Source organism: Scomber japonicus, chromosome 12 (genome assembly GCF_027409825.1).
Source record: "Scomber japonicus isolate fScoJap1 chromosome 12, fScoJap1.pri, whole genome shotgun sequence".
In the NCBI taxonomy this organism is placed as follows: domain Eukaryota; kingdom Metazoa; phylum Chordata; class Actinopteri; order Scombriformes; family Scombridae; genus Scomber; species Scomber japonicus.
In genome coordinates this window covers 18560520-18580915 of record NC_070589.1, presented here as the reverse complement: position 1 = coordinate 18580915, position 20396 = coordinate 18560520, and the positions used below count along the sequence as shown (strand labels likewise).

Sequence of the window (20396 nt, the reverse complement as noted above, 5' to 3'; positions counted from 1 at the left end):
AAATGGCTCCAATGTCCCGTCATTATCTATCTGAAAGACTGTGTATCTGTATGTTAATAACTGCGTGTCTGTGTGTGTGTGTGTGTGTGTTAGTGTGTGTGTGTGTGTGTGTGTATGCACGCGCACGTGCATGTGTATATGTGTGTGTGTGTGTGTGTGTGTGTGTGTGTGTGTGTGTGCATGCGTGTTAACACAATTAACCCATCAGATAAGCACTATGACAGCATAAACACGATCATCATCAAAAGCTTACTCTGCTTCTTTTTCATTGTATCAAATTGCATCCTATTTTTCCTCACTCCCATGTGGCTCCCGCTAACGAACATCTGAGCATCTTAAGGGAGGTCTGTGTTATTAATGACTCCATTACCCATCACCCTGTGCGGTCCCATTCTACACACCCTTGCGCTAGGTCTATTTAGGGAGCCTCCAGCACTCCGGGGGACCAAGGAAAAGATTCTTCTGCCTTTGCCGAGTGGGACACAACCCATGCTACAACATCTGTCTGTCTCAGCAAATGATTCATCAGCAGTGACACATAAGCAGCATAACATTTGTTGAAGCTTTCAGTTTTGTTTTGAAAAGGCTCAGCACTGCATCTCTTAGCTTTGTAACTAGGTTATATCGTGAATAACAAATGACTGTAAACTAATGCTGCATTTGAAATATACAGCAGGTACTGTATTGCATGTTATACTCTAAACAGAAATTATAAATACAAATAATATTGGTATAATATTCTTATATGTACATGCATATATAGACACATGTACAGTTCCAGTCAAATTCAAACAAAGTATTGTTGATTTGACAGTATTTTGATTAAGAAAATTATGTATGTATTAAATCCCTCTGGATGATGATATTAAAGCTCATTTGTCACAGAAAATAATCACACGCAGTATTTTATAATACATCTGAGACAAGCTTTCTCAAGCTTGTCTCATTGAATTTTTCCATTTCAAGCATAACATCAAATGTGCATGTTGTCTGTCATTTATTAGCTTTTATTACATTACTATAATGAATATCAGATGAGGAATTGGCAGGGCCTCTTACAGGGACAGACTTCCACAATGGGGACGGAGCCCCTTGTTCAAATTAGAGATGGTACAGCCCAACATTAACTGTCATACTGAATGCAAGCTGGGTATCCATTAAACAACTTTGCTAGCATCTCCCTGTGCCAGGCACTTTTAATAAGCTTCAAGGGCATTTGAACGGGTCCAGAACTTTGCTTTGCCAGAGATGGACTGGCCCACATCATCCATTACATTAAATTGGGTGGCGGCCTCCAGCTCATATTTATGATTTAATTAAATTCACTTGTGAGGCGTATCAGGACCACGGCGGCCTTCCCTTTTAACGCCAGCCTAAGCAGTAAAACACACACATACACACAGCTACACACGTGAGTGCGTACACAAGTGTTGTGTTTCTGACACTCGCCCAAGTGTGAGACGTTGTGGGCGCTTTGGCAGGGATGTTCTCAGGGGTTCATTTAAAGCAATATAATTACGCAGCCCCCAAGTATTCTTCCATCAGAAAGCGGCAGAATGGATGGCTTGTTCAGAGATAACTTAGCCTGGCTAATCCCCTATGGTGTTGTTGCATGAACATAACCTCAATGCATGTGGTAGTCAATGCTGCTAAGAGCCAGGCCAGTCTTTAGTGAAACTGGGCTGTTGGGCCAGATGTTTGTGAGTAGCTGAAATACCACTGTTCTTGTCCAAGATGTGTGTGAAATGGCATTTAGTTTTTTTATGTAACAGCCTAATACCCATAGTCCTCTAGAGGAAAAGTGCCATCCTGTGTTAAGACTTTATTAAAGAATTATGAGAGCCTACTGAACCTGTGCAGTATGCTGCAGTCCAGGAAGCTGAAATTTGTATCTGGCAAGAACAACCAAGCACAAATATAAGTATACATTACAGTTCGTGTCCCTTGTGTTCAAGTGTCTTTGCTATCGCTCTTCTTTGGTGCAAAATTTAGTTTGGTGAAAACTCCACATTGTTAGGCTGCGCATTCCTCCCACTGAAGGAGACCTTGGAGACCTCTTATGGCATTCAATATGTGCGCCCAAGCGTGAGATCCAGATCCATTTGGCCGGGAGATCCACTGGGAGTGTCTGGGGTAACCCAATCTCTCACACCGGCACTCCACATCCAGAGAGCCATCTTTTCACTTCAGAACTGTGTCAGCAAAATGGACGCCTCGACCTCAGTATGTAGCCCTGCCAGAGTGTTTATGGGTTGAGCACAAGGGCCTCTGCTATTGTCTTTTGTGTATCTCTTGTGTAATTTTGTATACACACAGTTTCTGTCTGTAAAATGTAATTGCAGAAATAATAACAGTAAAAAGAGAGTTGTGAAAGTGAGTACACATATTCTTCCTCTGAGTTACTTTAAAGACTTTTTTTCTGCAAATGTACGTATGCCAAACACAGTTCTCAGGATATAATTAGAGAGCAGGTCCTGGAGCTGTGAATATCACTTTCAAGTCTGGTGAATCTCAAAATAATCCCCTCATCCTACACCTTGAACCACACCATTACAAGCTAGAAAATGTAAATAAATGTTCTATTAAAATATAACATTTATTCTGAATTGATTTATCCCTCCATCCATTTTCTAAACCGCTTATCCTGTTCAGAGGCATACAGGACTTGGAGCTTTGCAACACATTGGGTAAGAAGCACCCTGGACATGTCGCCAGTGTATCAGCAGGCTAACACACACATTTGGACAAACAAACACACTCACACTCTTCCCTCCTCTGTAGCCTGTCTCCTAATGATCCCCCCTGTCTGCTGAACTGGGAGAGCTGAAGGTGAGTATCCCCCTCCAGTCATCTCCCTCTGCCTCACCGAGATAGACACTTGAAATAGACAAGGCACCAGACTTTTTTTTTTTTGGAGGGATGGGGGAGGATTTTCAAAAATGTATTAAACACTAAGCAATAAAACATAGACCTGGTGGGGTCAAATTCACTGCAGATATCCCGGCTCCACAGCCAGTGTGGCTGGTATGATTTTAAAAGGAGGGGAGAAAAAGGAAAGAAAGTATCAATAATGCAGAGTACACTGTATACAGCTGACAGTAAAAATGGAAAACACACTGCCTGAGAGAGAGGAGGGCACATTGAATTCTGTGCTGAGTTCCTTGTACTGTATCTCAGTGCCAGAACATGAATTAATTGGTTAAATGATTTGAGTTTGCTGGGCCTCCTGAAAGCAATTCATATGTTTCAGCGCTATATGTGTGTGTATGGCCACATATGTAGAAATGTCACCACAGATTTCTGCACTATTTAATGCATTCGGTGTCTTTAGTGATGTTTTATGATGAACAGAAATGTCTGTATGTACACGCTGATGTGAAATAATCTTTGCTCACCGACATCTGCCATGTGTTTATTTAATGAACACATGGCAGATAAACATTGGTAAGTGTGCATGCTTTGCAGAAAATAAATGTGGTGAAGGAGGCCAAGGCCAAACTAGAACATGATTTTAGTTTTGTTAATCAAAAGATTACTTTGTGTTTTTGTTTTTTTATTATTCATTTATTTTGGGGCACCTGAAATGTCAGTTAAATGCATTTTTTTAATGCTGTCAGTTTCACATTTTTTTGCATGTTTGTTTGGTGGTGATGAACTAAAAATGCTCTATAATGGAGCCCCTCGGGAGAACAAGGGCCTCATTCTTCCAGTATTCCCCTGCGCTCTCCAATCTCTTCTCCTTTTCCTTTTTTCTTAATTTTATCCCTCTTTTTTTTAATTCAGAGCTTCCCAATCATTCTCTTTACTATTACCTACTCTAACCCATGTCAGTCTGTCTCCCTCTCGCTCTTCCACAACCCCTCCTCTCTCTTTTTGCATCTCTTGTATTGTAAACAGCTCACAAAAGCATGACAAGGTCTCTGCTCATGTTCCCCCTGCCTTCCTCTCTGTTCTCCCAGCTATTTGTTATTGTCTCCCCGCTATCGTGTGTTTGTCTCTATCAAGCTTTCTTTATTCTGTTTTTCCTCTGCGTCAGAAAAGCAAAAGTTAATTAAATATGGAACGAGATGGAGCAGCATCTCTTTAAACCATCATGTCATTAAAATGGCATCCCTAGGAGATCAGCTTAAAAGGAGTCGGAGAACAATGTCTTCTCAGTCAGATATTTATGGGCCTGGTTATGTAAACATACTCCCTTTATTCTCTATGTATATTTCATGTAATTATCACTTTTTGTAGCGGTTTCCCCTGAGATACATAGAGGCAAGAAGTTACTAGGGGAATGTCATTAGAGGAGACTATTGTTACAGCACTGCTATGATACTGCACCGGGAAAAAGGCTACATTCCCATCCTGGTGAAACCTTTTATCTATATTTGACTTCATCATATAAAAATCATCAGTGTATCTGCAGCTGAGACTCTCTGTCTGAGACTCACGGCCAATTCTCTGCAGTTGCCCATCTTTGTTAAAACTAAGAAACATACTGACTAAAGCATTCAACAGTATTTTTCTTTTCTTCCAGCATGCATCTGATTTAAACACCAGGAAATTCACAGATGATTTACAGGTTTGCAAAAACCTTGATGTCTCATCCTCAGCCCGCCCCTGTATCCATCTGTAAGGACAGCAGAAGATCTGGAGAGAACTGGATTCCTTCAACAACAGAGGCCAGTGACTAGTGCTTGAAGGCCTGGGTGCCAGCTGACGGAAGCTGCTAATTAAGAGGGCTGGAGAGCCAGTGGGGTGCCTTATGAAACAGGGGCACCTGGGTTTCACAAGAGGGAGCTGGGTATCCATCACAACTTATCTGTGTTGCACAGGGAAGACCATAGTCCACTCCAGCGCTATGCCACGTAGCCCTCTTTCACTCAAGCAAAATGTCAAATATGGCTCACACAAAAGCACCCCTCCTCCTGCGCCCCCTCTCAGCTTGTTTGCCGTCACAGGGGGAGATGTTATTGCATGGCATGATGAAACTGTATGTGTCAAAGTGGATTTGATTCAAGCTAAATGCACATAAATGCAGATGCAAAAAGAAATGGCTGTATAAAGTGTGCATATACACACACTCACACAGGATCTGGACTCCCACATGCATAACTTAATGCCCCTCTCTTTTCCATTGTTCGTTGAGTCTTCTTTGCTGTAGGGTCAAAATGTCTCGAAGTAATCTAACTAGCTCCGACTTAAGGGACAATATAAGGTCTGCCATGAGTTCTGTCATTACTGTCTTACCCACCAGAGGCAGATACAGCTCTCGACCACCACTGAACCTGCCATATTGCTATCCAACCTGACCCCACAGATGCAGTAAACCTAAGTGAACCACAGTTTCGAAAGTCGACAGCAATAACCACTGCAGAATTGCTTTTAATCAACGTCTGAAATGAGGGTGACTTGAAGCGTCGCCCCATGCTGATTAAATGTAATTGTTTAATTGCCAAGTGCTGGGAACCCATCCTAAGAGGATTCCAATGGAATTATTTAATCTCTAGTCAGGAAGTATACTGCAGGAAAAAGCAGAGGGAAAACGGAAGAAGAGAAAAGGCAAAAATCAAGCAGAAATAGTCTCTTTTGCTTTTTGAGTATATTCCTCATGAAATATTAACTGTGGTTTACATTTAGTTAGCTGAGAAAGTGAACAGCCTTCACCGGGAGAAAACATTCACTAAGTGATGCTATAACTTCAAAAGAGGTCACAGTATTGACCTGTATCTGCAGACTAAAGTGGTTTGGTCTTGTTTGCCGGTTTACTTTTATGATTCAGCTTTACTTCAAAATACCACAACATATTGGTCATTGCATTGTAGTATGGAGTCTTTTGTGTTCCAACTCATGCTAAACAGCGCAATGGCTTTAGTCCACTAGTCCACGCGCTTTTTATTGTCTTCTATTTTGTAGAACCAGAGGTGTTTTCACACCAATTTCAAAACAAGATATTTCTGCATTAAGTCATTCTAACAAAGTACTAGAGGGGAACCTCTAAGAGTTTAACTGTTCAGAGATTCTCATGGGGATGTTATATGCCTTCTCCCCCCTCTGATCACTGACTGAGTCTTTGCTAATGGGGTTCTTAAACTTAAGGGGCACAGGTGCACTCCATTTAGGGTCACAGCTTTTAGATGCATTGCTTGGGGTCACAGACATCCAAACCCCCCATAAACACCATGACATACACTGTAAATAGAATTGAAAAAACACAGTTGTATGTGCACCAGATTAACACCTCTCTTGTATTTTTCATGGTGGCACCCCTCCTTAGATCAATTTAAGCTGGCACGATTCCCAACACAGCCTCAGTCAGTAGCCAATCGGTTTGGCACACATGCCATGACATTTCAATCTATCAACAAAATCAATAGCAGCACTCTCCCTAATATAACTGCACAGAGTGCAAGCGCTCCTCACAGTGATACGGCTCTTGCTTGTCGCATTTAGATACACAGGGAGTAAACCCAGGCTTTCAATTCTGCTGATAAATGCAGTTCTGTCATCCCAAGGGAAATGTGTCTGCATCCCTCTGGTCAGAAGTGTGCTTCTGTCCCCCCAACAAGCCATGGGCAGAGAGGGAGTGAGGGGGAGCAGAGGCCTGTTCCCAGCAGCTGTGCCCTTATTCCCAGCACCTGACCAGGGGCCCAGATGTGCTCATGGGCAAGAGCAACAATTTGAGCAATGTAAGTCCCCTGTGGGACCCAGGCACCTGCAAATGTAACTCCACTATCTAACATGACGGCATAATTACAGGTCTAATAAGTCTACATCTGGAAAGAACTAATTTAATCTATCAAATCAAAGCTACCTATACTGGGGAACAATACAAAAAAGGTATTGCACTGTCAGCAATTCATCTGCACATCAAACAAAAGCCACTCTGCACTTGGCACTGACCCAATTAGCCATCAGGTAGACAGCGACTACAGGGCAGAAAATAGTCATTTACAATGCAGCACAGTTAGATTTAATCAATGTTTTTTTATATTGTGCATAACGACCCTCAGGCAATTACACAGATGTGTTTATTTTTAAAAGTCCTAAATTTTATTCACGTAAAGTACACACAAAAATGTATTTATCTTTTCATAATTAGACATTTCCTTTCTTCTGGGCCAAGCAGATGACACTTATAATAATTCAGTTACATAAATGGTTATAAAATATAATAAAATTAAAGCATAGGACTGTAAATGCTCAAGTTTTACAGTTACGAGTGACAATTGACAGGGAAAGGAGTCTCTGTTGATAAATCTAAAGACCATCCATCTTCCAATTTTATTGACCTGTTATTATTAGGTTACACTCTTCTATTACATCAAATCAGTCAGGGTACTGATGCAAAAATATAGCTTGCATTTAAATGAAAATTCAAACACATGAAGTAAAACATACAGAAATCACGGCCAGTCCCGAAGACTGACTCGAGTCAATCATATATTGAAGCTTAATTCTCAAACACTGCACACACTGGAAGCTTGAAAGGTTAATGGTGACATCTAGTGGCACAAAAGCATACATACACCTGCTGATCACAGTAAAATGGTATTTTGGCATTGTTTGTAAACAGGTAAACAGGTAACCCCTCTTTCTCTTCCTCTCTCAACATAAACTGAGTAAAAAAAAAAATCTGTAGTAATGCAGTGAGAGTTAAAACAATAAAAACTTATGTTTACTTAAGTAATTTTTTTCAACATTATAGTACAGAAAATCATTTATTTGCTAAAACAGGGTGATGAATGAGCAGAAAATGGTGAATTTTTTTTTTTACAGTTCTACAGTATAAAAATGTGCCCAACAAAGAGACATTATTTGCCTGTTATAAGTCTTTTGTAACACATTTGATATTATATACGTTCATACTTAATGGCAGTTTTAGTCACTGTGCTTCTGAAATAGTAAAAGTAGTAAACCTTGTAACAGTAGAGGGTGATATTGATCTGATTTACTTCAGCTGAAGCAAAGATGCCAAAGACAAAAAGTCACATCAAGAACTAGACAAGATAATCAATGAATTGCTACTGTATTTAGCCTATGTGGTGCTCATTCAAGGCAAATACAACAGTTTTGCCAGGTTTTGTGTTCCATAGTATCACATACTTTCGCTACTTACAGTAAGTGTCCAATATGTGGCAACTGGTCAATGAAAATGTGTTTGTGCCCATATTTTGAAGATGCATACAGTATACAATTCATACCTGCCAGAGATTAAATGGCTTGTGTGGTGCTATCTTCTCTATTGTTGTTCTTCTTACCAGACGCAACAATGGTGAACTTGTTCTCACAATTAATTAATAAATTATCTTAATACTTTTGTTGACATATTCAGATTCATAGGCAGACCTTACAATTATTTTCAGTGTGTCTGGTACATATTTAAGAGTTGAACACACTGACCGACAATATACTGTACAGTACTAACATATTAAATATAAACACTGAAATGCACAGCTGTTAATTATGGTTTATATGCAGTGAAAAGTTTAGCTTCATCTGCTTAAACTGTAGAACTTATATTTTGAATACTTCCTTCCATAGTTCTGGCACACTGTCTGTCCCTATCCATCCATGAGCGCTTGTCACTGGCCAACACGAAGGACAGATGACGGGGGAGTAGTATGCCGTTTTGGGCAGAGAATCCTGCTAAAGGCCCTGCGGAAGCTACTGTGGCAAAGCGGGTACAGGAATGGGTTAATAGCAGAGTTGAGCCACAGGAGCCAGAAGGTGACCTCGTACCAGTGATGCTGGATGCACCGCCCTCTGCAGGCGGCACGGATGATCATCAGTAGGGTGTATGGTGCCCAGCAGATGGCAAACACACACACTATTATAGCCAGGGACTTAGCAATTTTCTTATCCCTGGACAGACGGCTGGGATGGGCTGCCCTGTTGGTTGAGGGATCTAGTTTACCCAAACTCGGAGAGGAGGCCTGGGAGTGGACAGAGCCTCTTACAGCCAGTTTCATCCCCAACCCCCAGTTGTTGGACAAGGGGATACCTTCCCCTTGGGTAGAGGCAGGTTCGCTCAGTTGAAGGTGGAGCTGAAGCTCCCTGCTGTGGAGTCTCCTCCTGCGTATGCTGAGGTAAATGCTGAGGTTGAAGAAAGCCACCGAGATGAAAGGAGAGAAAAACTCCAGCATGGAAGCACTCAGCAGGAAATACCAAGAGTAATAGAACTCTGCAAAGCACTCATCCTGTGGCACGCGGCTTCTGCCCATCACCAGCTCCCAAAATATGATAGCTGGGCCATACAAGAAAAAGGCTAGCACCCAGACAGCAATCATCTTAATTATGGCTTGATGAGTCATGCTCTGCCTGGCACGATAACTTACCTGCAGTAAAAACAAGCATAAATTAGAAAATATACTTTATACATACAATATAACTATAAAACAAAACATGCACCTCCTTAAACTATTCACAGTGTACAGATACCACTTTAAATTAAAAAAAACTATATACATATATATATACATCATATATATATATATATATAGTTCATTTCAGACGTTTAAATCCTGGACACAAGATGTCTCCATTTTCAGTGTTTGTGCACTGGATGCTTCAAGTTACCACATCGTACTGTACTTGTGTAAGCTGTACATGGGACCACAACTGGTTAATAAAACTACATGTGATGAATCTGAAAACAGCCATCCAGTGTCAAACTCACGCATTCTGTACATCATTCTTCACAATGAAATTCAAATGTTCAACTGTAGGTACAAAAAGAGAACATGGTGAGTGAAGAGGGACTTTAAGGTTTTATGTCTACAAAAATAATGAATATATCATTAAACTAAAAATATTGAACAATTTTACAACATAAAATATGCATCTCTTGACAAATACATAATTACGTTTGTGAAACCACATAATGCAGAGACAGAACATATGAACTCATAATGTGTCCGACACTAATCAGTCCCTTCAGGAAATTGTGATTTTACAATAACAATAATTCATGCAAATTCAAGAAATTTCCGCTATATTTACAAGAGCATGCAGTTTCTTTTAATGGTATTATGGACTGATTTTATTTGGTGCTAATGTTGGATTAAATAGAGGCTTGTAAATGGAACACACGTAGGAGATAACCAGATTGAAAGTGACACCAGACCGAAGTAACACAGCGATTTTCTGAGCCCATATAAGTGTGATATACCTAACTGCATCAGCACAAATAGCTAAGCACATAACACCAGAACTGCAAAAGATTGCGTGGATACATCATACAATCAGAGTTTTACCCGAAAAACAGTTTTCAATCACAGTAAGTAAACTGACTCAAGTTTGTTTGTTTTTAATGATGAGTTGTGTTTATTGTTTCATGTGTCATAGTCATCATCATTTGACATATGATTTGGTACTTTAACAGATCCTGAAGATTGCCATGTTTTATATAACTTTGAGCCCATGGTTCTCATGTTCAGAAAATAAATATAAAAATTAGCACTGAAATACAGATGTTTCTAGCACTGAAATACAGATGTTTCTATGATATGCAGTATGTTTTTATCTAAGGAAGTGATTATACGTGACTCTTTACTGGCACTAGATTTTTTATTTTTAATTGTAATATTTTCTTTTGCTTTCAATTGTGTAAGAAGAGCATATAAACACTGCAAACTGTATTGCTATTTTTGAGAAAAGCTGGTGCAAACTTAAGCATTTTTGACTAAAATAATCACAAAAGGAGCTCAAAACCCTAGAGGAACTGACTGGCTGAGTACAGTATTGCTGTGTTAAGTCAATGAAGGACCTCTCATGGCCCCTTGCCTTAGTCTCACTTCCTATGTCGCTGTTCACATTCTTGTTCAGCAGGCTGTTCCAAATGACAAAAATTTACCACTAGGTCTTGTTCAGAACATAAGGTATGGTGTAACTTCTATGGTGATTTGTACAAATTAAGTGTCATTCTTGCACTTGCTGCATGTAGTGATGCAGAACTCAATGGAGAAGAATCAAGTGTCAGTGTTAATCCAATGTCAATTTCTATATTGTTACAGCACAGGAAATTTGACATGATTTTCAATAATTGATAGATTAATTGATCATGATTATCTTTAGCCTCCCCTAATCAAACCTAACAAAATACAAAATCTGAAATCTTCTCCCTATATCGTACAGTTAACATTTTGCTAATATGCTGACATCTCACCTAACTGTCAAATATATGCATCTAATCTGACTCTATCTTTTTTTTTATGGACAAACTTTGTCCTGTGACTGTTGTCTTTCATTGTTCAGAAGGAGAAAATGCTTTTAGGAGAATGCTGTTTAGCTGCCGGTGGCCTGTTTCTTCTATGATTGATCTCTTCAGGTTGGAAAGACCATGACACAGAGAAGGATCTCTATGATCAAAGCTAGCTAATTAAAGAAGAGTCTCTCTCTCTCTCTGGTGTTATTTGTATTCATTTCTCTGATGTTAAGTGTTTGCTTGTGAAAAGAAACAGAACACTCTCTTTGTTATGCCAAGCCTCATCCCACATTTCAGCTAACACACATGTGTATAGGTTACAGTCAGCCAGCCAATGCACAGACAGGTGTTAGCAAAAGGTTCAGTGGGGCTGCAGAGGTTTGGAAATTGAAGTGATGCATTTGTACCAAGACAGACATAAAATATACAACTAACATTACTGATGCTGTACAATAGCAAAATATATAACAGTGGAACAGTGTTGCATTGACATAGTTTGAAGTGGAAATTTAAATTATTCAAGTAATTCATAATCTTATTATCTAACTCAAGTAACTCAACTCAAGTATCAAAAGTTAAAGCTTATAAAAACTAATGTGTGTTTTCTGTGTATTTTCTGTAGTCAAATGTGAATTTTTATGTTTTTCATGAGGAAGGACTATAATTAGAGGTGGCACAGGGCCTGAATGGGTCAAGAATGATTAACCTCTGCAGATGGGTACATTTGGGAAAATGAAGCAGGGCTGCCCCTACCATTGACCTGGGAGACTTGCCAGTCAGACATTAAGCCACAGTGCTGCTAGAAAGAAAAAGACTCTTGTACTTTTACTATTTTGATTTAAATGTGTTATAAATGTGAAAAGATATATTTCTGTCTTGGAGGAAAGTGGGATGGAGAAAATAATTCAAAGAAAACTGAGAATGAATTCTAAACCTGTTGTGGTTTACCTTCATTTGACCATGACGGTGTTTCATTTTCCTCTAAAGATATGACAGAACTGCGTGTCACAGTCTGAATTTCACTATGATAGCTATGGCCGTTACAGATGTATGGCACTGGAGGTTTCACTCACTGCTCTGGTGACTGACAGGAAACGGTCGTAGCTGATGAGGACAATGTTGAAGGCAGATGCGGAACAAAGCAGGTAGTCTATGACCAGCCACAGCTTACACAGTCCTCTGCCCAGTGTCCACCTGCCAGTAATGATGTAGGGGATGTATACTGGGATGCAGAATGCCCCTACAGAGACAGTTCGAAAGGGATTAGAAACTAAATGATGTGCACTCATAAAATGTATTATATACCCAAAATAACTTATGAACCACTAATATTCTATTTATTGTTGGTCACATTAATTTAACTTATTTGCAGCTACTTAAATGTTTAATATAGACCTATTCAGCTACTGAACGACAGAAATACACATCTACAGTACAGGCAGGTACAGGAGCTAAAGCCTTGTCTATCATATTCCAGCATATATCACAGCACATCATAGCACACAGAAAATTGCTTTTATGAACTAACACACTGAACTTTACTCTCTATTCTGATATTCCAGGAGTCAAAAGTTGGACTTACCTACAAGAAAATCTGATATTGCCAAATTCAGGAAGTAGTAATTGCATTGCTTTCTCAAACTCTTGTCCACTTTAAAGGCAAAGATGACAAGTGCGTTACCCATAACTATCACAATAACCAAAGTCACCATCATCACCATCAAAATGACAAATACAGGTCCTGAAAAGGCGAAGCTGCTGTGGACTCGAGTTGAGGCATTGTCAAAATAGTACCCAGTGGAGTTGGAATCACTTATCTCCTCCGACATGGTCCTGAAAAGAGGTCAAGATGCGATCGTTAAATCCTCAGTAGATCTGTGCTGAAAAGAATAAAGCCAGCAACAGGTGCCAGGCGCATTGACACTGCATCCAATACCCCCCACATATCCTCAGAAAAGCCTCGCTGTCCTGTTTAAACTGAGCACACTGTCCGAAGAGATCCACGAGAGAGCGCACAAGGCTCTGCTTAAAAAGCAGCCAGGACACTTGATAAATTACGCATTCAGCCGTGCCCTGCGTTAGTGATGGATGATATCAAAATAATACTTTTTTGTTCTCACACAGTTCACGAATTTAAAAACATTTCCAATCGGCACCATGACGATGCAAGTGAAAAGCTTTGCACAAAAACACCATGGAAATGTTTGTTTTTTGAAAGAGTTGACTAATTATGGATAGGTAAGGAACAAGGTGATTAATTATTCAAGCATCCCACACTTTATCCAGTGGACACCTATTTTAAACAGCAAACCTGATTAACATCTCTTTACTGTATGTTGACATTGGCTGGTTTAAATAATTTGGCTCAAATTATTTCAATTTCTTGTTGCAAATCAACACAGTAAACTGATCCACCTGTTTAATAGTCTCCAGTCACATATTCCCCTGCTCAAACCCATTCATAGAAACCTCATATTTGATTCACAGGCACACACTCCCTCACCAGCAAAGACAATTGAATAGACAGTCTCTGCCCTGCACTTTACCACCCAAGCAGCCTACCAATTCCGGTTGCTGCTTCTAATGAGCATGCTCAGAATATTGTGCAGGACAAAGCAATCTGAAAACAGTCAAACTGAGATGACCCCATTGTATGAGATAATAAGAACATAACTGTGTAGTTAATCAAACAATGAAGTAACTAAAAATGCTGTCAATGTTGTGCTTTTATGTGTTATTTCAGCTATATTGGCATGTCAGTATTTCTCTGTTATCTGTGAAACTACGAGACAGGCATAAAATTGAGGTAATTGTTTGAGACATTTCTGCCTGAAATACATCTCAGATTTTTGTGAACAGCCTCTGCATTTTCCCTCCACTCTGCAAGCAGCCAGCACCTTCAATATAAATGACATGAAAAGCTGTGCAAGCCAGCAACAGCATGATGGACAAAACAAGAGAGAGTGGGAGGTACACATAACGGGGTTCTCTCACTAAGGCTCTCATCAAAATGTCCAGTGGGATTAACAGTTTAACCATTCTTGATAAAATATTTAGTATCATCGCCTATGGCAACTCAAAGTCCAGTATGTGGGAATCTGTCTATTTCATGTTCCTGTGTTAAGCTCCTTATGTGTGTATAACGTCCCAGTTGCACACACTGGGAAAGGCTGTGGGCCTTATTTGCATTCTTATATCCTGTCAGTTCCCCAGCTGTGGTCCAAGAGAAATGAGAAACACTATAGAACAGTAGAAATGACTGAAAGAGCTCAGCTTGAATTACTGTTATTTTCTCACAAATGGAACCAACACCATCTCTCTCAGTTAGTCACGTCACAGAGGAGCCAGTACAGGAATAGACACAGAGCAGGTGTAGCAGTTCTTATGCAGCTTTATTCAAACAGACTCCTCAATCCATATTTTTCACAATAAACTCAGTTAAGATGAATGCCTGTTCAAATCAGCTGACCTCACTGCTCTCTTCTCACTTCTCTTTAATTAAGTGATGTAATCGTATGCTTCAATTCTCACTTTTGATGTGTTAGTTTTGGCAAAACCAATATGACTAGGTGATTTATCATGTGAAAAATGCAAGAATTTGTGTTTGTGATTTGTTGTTCATGATGGCTGATGGGAAAACAAAATAGTACAAAATCATATTGTAATGGATGTTGGAGAGGCAGTTGAGAGTTGAAAGATATTTGCATATAATTGTATATTGATTTGCATATTGTATATAAGCTAACCAAGAAAAAGGATGATTATAAATAACGTTTCATCTGTGAATGTTCCCAAACCCTGTTGAATAGGATGAGTTTCCATAAAATTGTTCCTTAATAGCCAAAAGTTCAATATTCAGGTAGTGCAATTTGAGAGTGCCTATAAAAGGCTTGTGATAGTGAAATACCCATTAGTTGCAAATGTAGGATGTAGGTTATTCAAATATACAACAAAGACACAGAGACATCATGGAAACTGGCACTGCGCCGTCATGGAAACTAATGCATATAAAGATTTACACTAGTGCTTCACTATCACTCTGCCTCAAAGACAGATTGTTATGAGAAAAAAATCATGTCAGCCATCATGAGGTGCATCATCTTGCATTACAAGAAAAAATGATCATCCCAGAATTAAATGAGTGTTCATCAACCAAACATTAGTATGTGAATATTACTGCAGATGTTGTGCACTCAGGTGTTCTTGATGACATACTGAGTAGTACAAAGAAATATTGTGGACATAATTTTCACAACTCAAGGTGTATTTATTTTAATATAATTATGGCTGGCTTGTGTAAAACACTGCATACATATTCAAAAGACTGTGAAAAAAAAACAGTGTCATGGAAGTAATCAGTTTGGCAGGTGCAGTGTTGCTGGATTTGGAAATACAAGTGCAGTGGCTCATCTGAATATGGAGGGCACTCAGAAACAAAGCAGTGTCACAGAGGGTACACAGAGGCTCTAGTGTTGCCAATTATACTGTGCCCTGCTGTGGCTCTCCATTACTCTAGTACTGAAGTGTTTGTGTATGGATGCTGGGTACTAATGCTATCATACTGTAACAGTGTGTCTAACCACAGTAATCACAGCTAAAATTAAACGATAACATGTGCAGTGCACATCCCATTTCTCCCAATAAAAGTGAGGAGTACTTCTGAGATCATACTCATAATGTTTATATTGTAGAAAGATTATCTCTTATCTGTAGTTTTTATAAATAGATGACAATAATTTGACAATATGAAAGTTAAATACAAACTGCATACACCTAATCCTGACAAAGTAGTACAAAGGACAAAGTGAGTTCAGACTACCTTGTAGATAGTCTGGCTTTTTATTTATTAAAACTAATGATGTAATTTAGTATTTGGCCCATCAAGTCTCTTAAATGCAGAATGTCACAGCTGTCAAACTTCTTTTCCTCCTGTTTTTTCAGCACTTCCTGTTAGGGGTTACCACAGCAGATCATCTGTTTCCATCTTTTCCTCTTCCTCTGTTGTACTTGCATGTATATTCTCAACATAATAAATCCATAAACCTCATCTGTGGCCTTCCTCTTTTCCTCTTGCCTGGTAGCTCTAATCATGTTTTTCATGATTCACATCTTTGTGGTTATTTTGCAATTGATCTGAATAAATAAGTGGCAGTTGTAGTAATCTCACATTCAGCAAACAACAGCATGAGCAGAAATATTGCTTTAGTCCTATCATTGTGCTGATTTGCTGTGATTTTGGCTCTGTGCAGTTCTGAGTAATGCAGGAGCTCCTGTTAAATAGCCAACAGCCATCCGATGCCAGTATCATAAAAACACAGTGAGCAGTAGTGAGTCGTACACTAGTGCACAATTACTGCTATATTTCAGTCAAGTCTTCGGGATTTTGGACATCAATGGGCCCTTATTCTGCTGTGCCCACAGCAAAGATACATTTTAACAGAACTTGTTTTTGAAGGCATTTGGAGACATTGTCATCATGACATCCACCAAGTTTCTTTTATGTCCAGTGCCCTCCAATGTCAACATTATATCTCACAATACAACAGCAATGCACCTGTATTACCTGTGTCATGTTATCAGAATATGATGACATCAATATGCTGGGTATAGGCTAATTGCCATTTGAACATAGCAGAAATCTCCCCTGACAGTTTAAGTCTTCACATCACATAAGAGCTGTCACAGTTTACATAATAAATGCTAATCATTAATGAAAGAGCCAAACTCATAGTTGGATGGCTTCACAGCCCTACAATCTGTTTGGCATTGCTGCTTGTGCGATGAAGGGTGCTGGCAGTTATCTTATGCTTCAGTTCCACAGAAGCTCATTGAAATGCTGTGGGTGTGCCTCACCGTGGCAGTATTTTGACTTGTTAAATTTTTCATCTCATTTTCAAAAGCTCCAAGCTGGTTAATCCATGCATCACTGTACCCCACCCTCATTCCAACATTTATTGAGTAAGCCATCATTGTGAGCATCACTGTGCAATAACAATTACTGTAACAATTATGTAAGCATTGAAAGGAAAAGGTGCATGCTGAATAACCAGAAGCCATGTTGTTAAGCTAAAATAAATTAAATTAACAGTAACCAACAAGTTGAGCTGTTTATATAATTCAGAATTAAGCCTTTGTATTATATTCATATGTATTATGTATAAAGTGGCAAACACAGTTTGGATTTTGTATTGCTTTGTAAATGTTTGCATCAACTATGATGCATTGAGCTTTTGTGGTTTATTTTAATTTACACTGAAAAGCTTCCATTTGCTTTTGAATCATTTTTGATTATTGTGATGTAAATATGCATTAAGAAAATGTCACTTCAATTTTCTTCTTTCTTTTTTTGGTTATTAGTTTAATAGACTAATTAGTTTAATAACCAGAGGTAATCTATCACAGAATAGCAGCAAGTCATCTTGCAATATCAAAGCACTCTTAAAGCAATTACTTTAGAATATTACTCCTCATATGAATATTAATGCTTCAGTGTCTTAACACTTATCAGTGTTACAGACAGCCCCCCTGTGAAAATAATAGCTAAACCTGGTGATCCATTGGGGTTCATGCAAATAAGAGACAATGCATTTGAGAGCATTTTAGAGATAACACGTGGCACATGTCTGTTGACGAGTCATATTAGTTGTGAAAATTGCTTTATTGAACATTGTAAACTTTGCAATAAATGTGGCACATGGGCTTTTCCATATAAAGAGCTATAATATTTTAAAAGAGACGGGAGATAGTAACTAATTACTTGCACCATTTATTTTCTAAAACTTCTTAAAACACCATGATGTGATTTAACAGTGCCTTACCTGGGTGTTTTCATTTATTTTGCCAGGCTGGGCTGCCATCATTTTTTATTGCTTCACCAACTTTGGTGAAGTCATAGCTCCACACAGCTTAAACGGGAGCAGAAGCATTATTGATCGGAAGTGAAAACATCTGTGTATGTGCGCAGGGCATTTAAGGATGAATCACAATAAAACTAATGACCAGTTGTCTGCTGATTGTCTACTGTTTTACTTTGTTATCAGACATGCTGCATTAGACTGTTTTCCTGTAAAGTGCTTTCTTACTTTTTAGCGGCTATCTTTTCTTGTTTCTTTACAAGAATTTAGCTTACAAGAGCTCCCAAGACACTAAAAAGAAACATCAGAACTGGTGAATCCCACTTAGAATAAGGTGTTTTTAATGTGTTGTTCACCACAGGTAAGCATTTCACATTTTTGACTCAGAGAGAGAGAGAAAGAGAGACTATTGAACTCTGACTATTTGCTTTGCAATTTAGTGTTTGTAATCATATCTACTGTTCGAATCATCCACTGAGCTCATATATTATGAAATACATTGGAAACAAAGATTTATTGTTGGCTTTTATGTGCAAAATACTACAATTTTAACAACAATTTAAAAAACCCATAATGTGTTAAAAGAACAGCTCTTCAGACCTGTTTCCTTTGGAGTCAGTCACTTTACTAAGCAGTCAAATAAGCCTCTCCTATCCACACTACTCTGTGTGAAGGGAATACATGCTGTACTTCTTTCCCCTACCTTTCCCTCACTCGCTGTCGCTCTCCCTGTCTGTCCCTAAAATGTCCCTGCTGGGGATTCTATCTCCTGGTTCCTTTTGAAGCAGTGGCCTCTCTTTGCCTCCATTATCTTGTAATTTGTGAGGGATTACGCTCTGGAGCACACACAGTCCACCCCGTTGCTTAAGAACTGTGACAGCTTACAATAATTGCCATGCTAATTAGCAGGAACTAGCCCAGTGCGCTTCTTTCCCTCACCAGACCTGATTTGATGAATATGCTTTGATTAATGTCGGCAGCAGTGTTTCCATAACTTCCGAACCGTTGTAATTAACCACATCACAGATAATGACAGACTGATATATGTTAACAAATAAAAGTGTCTGTTGTTTCTGAAGGACAAAGGGAAAACCTGTGTCAATCCTGCCACAGAGAACCTTTTCTTTAGGTACTGGACAAGTGTAGGGAGCAGTAATTGCAATAAGATCAATACAAACATCCCTGAAGTGTGAAGCAAATTATGATCAGAACAACCACTTGAAAAGACCACCTTTAACCCATGACACATTTTTCTGTTGATGGAAGCAGTTACCTGTTTATATAAGCCACATTAGAGCTTTATGTAGAGCATGGCAATGATTACAACTGTACACCAACAACCAAATTTGAAAATTCGAACAGAGCTGTGAAGTGGCTTTATTTCCCCCCTGCATGGGGTGGCCCACATGACTTTGTCTGTAAAAAAGTGACAGGGCTGAGAGAAAGCACATGTTTCTCTCTAATAGTGTGTAACACCATTTTTAGCAGTCCCAACACAATCATGATATTTAAAAAAAAAGATGATGATGGTTAGAACCATCAAGGCCAAATGCTGCTGTTTTTGTCAACAACTATTCACTGCAAAATACCTAAAATGCACAAAAAACATTTGTCTTTCATATGTTTTGTTTGGTTTGTTTCAACACGGTTTGTCTTTGTCATAATTATCATGATTTTCAAGAGTTGTTTGTCTGAATTCCCCTTGAAGTAATTCCACAGTTTTTGTTTTGTAGATTTTCCAGGAATTTAGGCACAGCTGAATTGTTCTTGTTGGAGTGCTGTTGGTTGTTTCATGTTGCTCTGAAAACCCACAAATCATAAAGTGATGATTTAGAGACTTTTTTGACAAATTTTGAATTTTTTGGCATTTTGAATTTCAGCACATCCAAACATATACCAATACGTCCTTCCCAAACGCCCTCGTTTCTTTACATATCCCTCCCCTCTGTCCACTGTCTTACCCGAAAGTAAAATAAGCGGCGATAATGAAATAACATAGATACTGTTTAGTAAATCAAGTATGTAGTCAACCTAAACAGCAATTAATAATAATGTTGAATATAATAAAAGAAGAAAAACAACCTCCTAATTAATTTCCTACATTTAATTTGGTCATTATGTCTCAACTTGACAGTGAGTCATCAAGCCAGCACAGACTTTATACTTTTATAGCTGCATTTTATAACTCTCTGTGGCATTGTTTGTGAATGTGCTTTAGTTAGTTCAGCATTTCAGTCTGAGTCCATTTTTGTCTTTCCGCTGCAGCTCTCTTGAGTATCAGCCTTCCCTGTGATCGAGGTTCTTGATCAACACAGCCCTAGAAAGACATCTCTCTTCTCACAGGTGAC

General features: G+C 38.9%; 1 protein-coding gene across 1 annotated transcript; it reads right to left on the bottom strand.

Annotated features, from left to right (window-relative positions):
* Positions 1 to 8573: 8573 nt before the first annotated feature.
* On the bottom strand, positions 8574 to 13023 carry LOC128369084 (histamine H3 receptor-like). The gene is made up of 3 exons (XM_053330048.1): positions 12777 to 13023; positions 12268 to 12434; positions 8574 to 9326 (listed from the first exon to the last, which is right to left on the bottom strand). Exons 1-3 carry the CDS (start codon positions 13021 to 13023, stop codon positions 8574 to 8576), a joined length of 1167 nt encoding a protein of 388 aa, XP_053186023.1.
* Between the last annotated feature and the right edge of the window lie 7373 nt (positions 13024 to 20396).